We start from the raw sequence: 6,803 nt of genomic DNA, 5'->3' as shown, positions 1-6,803 counted from the left end.
AGCACATTCAGAGGAAATTTAATGGGCACTACTTTCCCCATGCAGAAAAATGTGCTTCCACTGAAATTTTTCATCTTAGAGAGCTATTTTTAGTTGCATGAGACACAAAGACTATGTAATCGTCATAAAGATGTCAGCTGGCCCCAGCCCTTCCCAGGCACCTGCTGGAATGATTCACTTGACTAGTGACACAGTATCTGCATATGGAGACCACTATGCATCTTCCCTGTGTTATAATGAAACATGAGTTATCAGTGCAGCAGGAAGTGTTTCCTTCAGTACAAGGCATTGACCCTGGGGAGCGCTAGCAGCTGAAATACAGAGAAGTAAGAACTTGTGTGAAATCAGCTCTTGCTTATCTAAGTACAGCGTCAGTGTTACAGTTAAAGTCCCAGAGGCTGCTGGTGGAATGCCTCCTGGATGCTTTATCCGGCTATCACAGGTTGGTGGTTCTACAGCCCTAGAGGCTTCATCACAGCGTCAGGAAATGCCAAAGATTCTGAAACCATTGACCAACTAAACTGCGAGTGAAAAACTGAGGTGGTTGTCAGGGAGTGGGTGATGCTTGTGGAATGTTCTAGTGCTGTCGTCTGGGATGATCCAGCCCTTAGTGCTGACCACATTGGGCACCTGTGCTAGGAACTGCATTGTCCACTGGGACTTCAGTGGTCAGGATTGTCTTGGGAGTTCTGCCTGACAGTGAGTCAGAGGGAAGGCAGCCTCCCTTCACAGTGTCCATGTACCCGAGGGGGCAGATCCAGCTCCAAAGTCCTGGGTTCCTGGAACACATCTGGAGCAGCCAAGGAGCACAGCTTAGAGGGGAATGTTCAGGGTTTAGGGAGAGAGAGAGAGAGATCCAACCTCTGCCACGTATCACAGGTGAGGCCTTGATGGCATCTCCTGACTGTTGGTTCAGCTTCCCTGGGGCCTCTCAGCCACTGGAGGGTTACATGAGGTTCAGGAAGTACTGAAACAGAGCCCTGTAGACCTAGGTCTGGTGGGCACTCAGTGAACAGTGTCCCTCCTTTTGACACCAAGTGTTAGAGCCCCATGGGTCAGCATTGGCAGGGTGGAGTCCCTTCCAGGTGGTGCGGATCATGAGCACAGGGAAGGCGGCTCAGAAAATCCCTGGGGAGGAGCCTGGGGTGGTTAAGATGCACACAGACTCTGGGCTCAGGGGCAAACCCGCAGGCTCTTCTCATTATCTCTAAAGCCTGGAAAACCTTGCTCTGTACCCAGGCAGACTCGCCAGCATTGAAGTGATGCTCAGCACATAGCTCCAATTGTCCCTCTGGGTGCAGGGTTGACAGGTCAGGGAAAAGTATTGGTGACACCGCTCCTCACCTTGGTGGTGTGTGGAGGAGACACCCTGGAGGAAAGCTGGTGTCCTCAGGATGTGCTCTGAGCAGGTGGCACATGAGGCCAGTACCCCATGGGCAGCAGCCACTTGGTTCCAACAACACAGAGGAAGATAAGGGCCTGTTCTGCTTCACCCAGTTCTCCCGAAACCCAGCGCTGTGGCACTGCCCAGATGCTGCCTTCGTTTCCGGAAAGGCTTAAAACTTTAATCGTAGTATTTCACCAACACACACAAGGAATACCTGTTGTCTTTGTTGTTTTCTGAGATATAACACAGGTCTTGGTATGGTGCCTTGATGTCACTTGAGCCAATCCTGTTTTAGAGATATAAGTCCATGCTGGCAAATGTTCTGAATGCTTTGTATTCATAACTCCAGGAAAATAATGAAACAGAAGAGATGCCATTAAATAGGAAAACATTGGGGAAAAGAAGGTCATTTCATGACTGTTTAAAAGATCATATTTTATTGATTGAACACAAATCCCTTATTTCTTTTTAGTCAACCATTTTCTTGACAAGACCTTCAAAATACAACGTAAGTGAGGAAAGTGGTAAACAGGAGAGTATTGACACCACACACAGAGCACACGTGTGTGCCGAGTGTCTCTGGAAGGGCACAGGAGAAAGTGCTTATAATAGTTACCTGTAGAAAAGGATTTATTTTTCCTGTAGACCCTTTTGCACTTTCTAATGTGTACATATTCATACTCAAAAAATATAATGGAAACTGTATGAGTTTATGTGAATAGAAAACATTTTAAATAGCATGAAGTGGAGAGAGGGCTAAAAGCAGTCTGGTTTGCAGATGAGCAGTAGGTTGGGAGAGTAGCTGCTTCTCCTTTGTTTTCAGGACACAGCCCTGCTGCACACAGGGAGACCTAACCCATCCATTGAGGAGCACGAATAACCTTTTCTGCAGCAACGCTGCACACCACGGATTAGGCTGAACTTGAAGCAGAAGAACACTGTTGTGCAAACCTTTAAATTAAAAAAAAAAAAAAAATGCTTCTGGCAGTGTGTTAAAGTTTAAGGTCATTCCAAAGTACTATCATCCATAAGAGAATGAATTTAAAATACCCTGCGCTCCACCAGGCATGGTGGCTCATGCCTGTAATCCCAACACTTTGAGAGGCCGAGACTAGCGGATCACCTGAGGTTGGAGTTTGAGACTAGCCTGACCAACATGGAGAAACCCAGTCTACTAAAAATACAAAATTAGCCAGGTGTGGTGGCGCATGTCTGTAATCCCAGCTATGCGGGGGGCTGAGGCAAGAGAATCGCTTGAACCCAGGAGGTGGAGGTTGTGGTGAGCTGAGATCACGCCATTGCACTCCAGCCTGAGCAACAAGGGTGAAACTCCATCTCAAAAAAAAAAAAATAAATAAAAAAATAAAAAAAAAATAAAAAAATCCTGTGCTTGTTCTGGAGAAATTTCTTGATGGTCACGACATTTCTAACAAAATACTTAAGAATGATGGTTTCTTTAATTTGGGAACGGGGATGAGGCTTTTCATTTTGACTTTCTCTTTTCATCCTAGCGTTTTGAGTTAGGCAGGATGTTCTTTTCAAGTGTGGCATCACTTTGCTCCTGTCTCCCTAGAGTTCAACATGTTCCACATGATCGCCGTGGGGCTGAGCAGCTCCATCCTCGGCTGCCTCCTCACCCTGCTCGTCTACACCTACTGCCAGCGGTACCAGCAGCAATCCCACGATGCGACTGTCATCCACCCCGTCTCACCTGCCCCCCTTAATACCAGCATCACCAACCACATCAACAAACTGGACAAGTACGACTCGGTGGAGGCCATCAAGGTAAGGAGTCGGCAGCGACAGTGGCAGCCAGATGTGCACAGAAGGCAGGTGGACCCTGCCTTTATTATTATAAGAACTATCTTTAAATAATGTTCAAGCAGAGTAAACGCTTTTCAACTCTGCAGAATGTAAAATTGCTGTACCTGGTGTTGGGCGATGTGTGTTCTTAATTTCCCCCATAAGTAATGAATCCAGGATTTGACCCAGGAGTTTAGAGTAAATGGTTAGTTCCCTTCGCATTCTGAGAAGGAAGTGGGGTGGGTGTCAGCTTAGAACCTCACAGGCCTGGCTCATGGGTGGACAACATGTATACCTGGGTAAACCTGTGCTAGTTCTTTTCATTCACTCAGCCACCATTTTCTCCTCTATAAACTGGAGATAATGAGAATTAAATGGGGTCATTTGTCTAAAATGCTTTGAACAGTGCCTCGCAAAATAAATGTGGGTTTTACTTGAGGCACTTCGCATTATGGTTCAGAGTACAAGTTACTTACTTCTTTGAACCTTAGTTTCTTTATCTTTAAAATGGATATAAGAGTTCATGCTCCTGTATTGCTGTTGTGAGGTTTAAATGTCCTAAAGAATATGAAGCTTTGTTCTAACTGTGTATACACAGAGGTGAGGGTGTAGCTGGAAAGACGTCAAGGGCTTCTGTCCATTGCACCCAACCTCCCTTATTATCCACATGAATGGAGGGAAATCTCCTGAGCTATGTTTAAGTAAATTTTGATACTTCTGCTGGGTGCCTGGTTTCCCATAACACCCGGAGGGAGTATTTTGATGCCTTTTCTCTGCTGTGGTGGTTTCCTTTGAAATTGAATTTTCTTCCTCTGTGAGAATAAGGACTATCTTTAGCCCTTGCGACTTCAGGTGGCTGGGAGACCTTATGTCCCAGGAGCCACAATGTCCATACTTGTCTCCTCTCAGCCACATGGCCTCTATTTTCCACCACCTGGATGGAGATGCACCCAATTGACTTTTCCCCTTGGACCCTGCTTAAACCAAGATCCACAAGCCATGAGCATCTCCCCCGCTACTCAGATGGTAGATCTGGGGAATGAAGCACCAGGAATTAATAACACACCCTTCCTAGCCTCTCAGAAATGAGCTCCTAGAGTAGGGAGGAAGCTAGAAGAGGAGCATGAGCTTCTTCCATGAACAAGAGCTTTCAAAACAAACATTTGGATCTTAAGAAAAGGGTTCCTCTGAGCGTGATTCCAACACATCATCTTGTCTCTGGTCATTGTTACTACGGGCATCAGAAGGCAATTTACCCAGTCCTGTGTTCCCACTGAAGATTCAACAGCCATTTTAAAGATAATCAGAAATGACACAGAGGGAGGGGCAGAGCAAGATGGCCGAATAGGAACAGCTCCAGTCTCCAACTCCCAGCGCAAGCGACACAGAAGTCTGGTGATTTCTGCATTTTCAACTGAGGTACTGGGGTCATCTCACTGGGGAGTGCCGGACAATCGGTGCTGGTCAGCTGCTGCAGGCCGACCAGTGAGAGCTGAAGAAGGGCGAGGCATTGCCTCACCTGGGAAGCACAAGGGGGAAGGGAATCCCTTTTCCTAGCCAGGGGAACTGAGACACACAACACCTGGAAAATCGGGTAACTCCCACCCCAATACTGCCCTTTAAGCAAATGGGCACACCAGGAGATTATATCCCACACCTGGCCGGGAGGGTCCCACGCCCACAGAGCCTCCCTCATTGCTAGCACAGCAGTCTGCAATCTAACCCAAGGCAGCAGCGAGCCTGGGGGAGGGGCGCCCGCCATTGCTGAGGCTTAAGTAGGTAAACAAAGCAACTGGGAAGATCGAACTGGGTGGAGCTCACAGCAGCTCAAGGAAGCCTGCCTGTCTCTGTAGACTCCACCTGTGGGGACAGGGCACAGCTAAACAACAACAACAACAAAAGCAGCAGAAACCTCTGCAGATGCAAACGACTCTGTCTGACAGCTTTGAAGAGAGCAGTGGATCTCCCAACACGGAGGTTGAGATCTGAGTACGGACAGACTGCCTGCTCAAGTGGGTCCCTGACCCCTGAGTAGCCTAACTGGGAGACATCCCCCACTAGGGGCAGTCTGACACCCCACACCTCACACAGTGGAATACACTCCTGAGAGGAAGCTTCCAAAGTAAGAATCAGACAGGTACACTCACTGTTCAGCAATATTTTATCTTCTGCAGCCTCTGCTGCTGATACCCAGGCAAACAGGGTCTGGAGTGGAACTCAAGCAATCTCCAACAGACCTACAGCTGAGGGTCCTGACTGTTAGAAGGAAAAATAACAAACAGGAAGGAAACCTACACCAAAACCCCATCAGTATGTCACCATCATCAAAGACCAGAGGCAGATAAAACCACAGAGATGGGGAAAAAGCAGGGCAGAAAAGCTGGAAATTCAAAAAATAAGAGCACATCTCCCCCTGCAAAGGAGCGCAGCTCATTGCCAGCAACGGATCAAAGCTGCACAGAGAATGACTTTGACGAGATGAGAGAAGAAGGCTTCAGTCCATCAAACTTCTCAGAGCTAAAGGAGGAATTACGTACCCAGTGCAAAGAAACTAAAAATCTTGAAAAAAGAGTGGAAGAATTGATAGCAAGAATAATTAATGCAGAGAAGGCCATAAACGAAATGACAGAGATGAAAACCATGACACGAGAAATATGTGACAAATGCACAAGCTTCAGTAACCGACTCGATCAACTGGGAGAAAGAGTATCAGCTATTGAGGATCAAATGAATGAAATGAAGCGAGAAGAGAAACCAAAAGAAAAAAGAAGAAAAAGAAATGAACAAAGCCTGCAAGAAGTATGGGATTATGTCAAAAGACCAAATCTACGTCTGATTGGGGTGCCTGAAAGTGAGGGGGAAAATGGAACCAAGTTGGAAAACACTCTTCAGGATATCATCCAGGAGAACTTCCCCAACCTAGTAGGGCAGGCCAACATTCAAATTCAGGAAATAGAAAGAACGCCACAAAGATATTCCTCGAGAAGAGCAACTCCAAGCACATAATTGCCAGATACACCAAAGTTGAAATGAAGGAAAAAATCTTAAGGGCAGCCAGAGAGAAAGGTCGGGTTACCCACAAAGGGAAGCCCATCAGACTAACAGTAGATCTCTCGGCAGAAACTCTACAAGCCAGAAGAGAATGGGGGCCAATATTCAACATTCTTAAAGAAAAGAATTTTAAACCCAGAATTTCATATCCAGCCAAACTAAGTTTCATCAGTGAAGGAGAAATAAAATTCTTTACAGATAAGCAAATGCTTAGAGATTTTGTCACCACCAGGCCTGCCTTACAAGAGACCCTGAAGGAAGCAGTAAACATGGAAAGCCACAACTGGTACCAGCCATTGCAAAAACATGCCAAAATGTAAAGATCATTGAGGCTAGGAAGAAACTGCATCAACTAATGAGCAAAATAACCAGTTAATATCATAATGGTAGGATCAAGTTCACACATAACAATATTAACCTTAAATGTAAATGGACTAAATGCTCCAATGAAAAGACACAGACTGGCAAACTGGATAAAGAGTCAAGACCCATCAGTCTGCTGTCTTCAGGAGACCCATCTCACATGCAGAGACATGCATAGGCTCAAAATAAAGGGATGGAG

General features: G+C 46.2%; 1 protein-coding gene across 1 annotated transcript in view; it reads left to right on the top strand.

Annotated features, from left to right (window-relative positions):
* SEMA5A (semaphorin 5A) overlaps positions 1 to 6,803 on the top strand; it is a 510,195-nt gene that overhangs the window by 492,349 nt on the left and 11,043 nt on the right. Inside the window, exon 22 of the mRNA XM_023218224.2 lies at positions 2,961 to 3,172. Coding sequence (XP_023073992.1) covers positions 2,961 to 3,172 — 212 coding nt within the window. The remainder of the gene's footprint in view (positions 1 to 2,960; positions 3,173 to 6,803) is intronic.

The sequence above is a fragment of the Piliocolobus tephrosceles genome, chromosome 4, assembly GCF_002776525.5.
Source record: "Piliocolobus tephrosceles isolate RC106 chromosome 4, ASM277652v3, whole genome shotgun sequence".
NCBI classification, from domain to species: Eukaryota; Metazoa; Chordata; class Mammalia; order Primates; family Cercopithecidae; genus Piliocolobus; species Piliocolobus tephrosceles.
The sequence above is the reverse complement of the archived record's forward strand: the minus strand, read 5'-3'. Positions and strand labels throughout refer to the sequence as shown.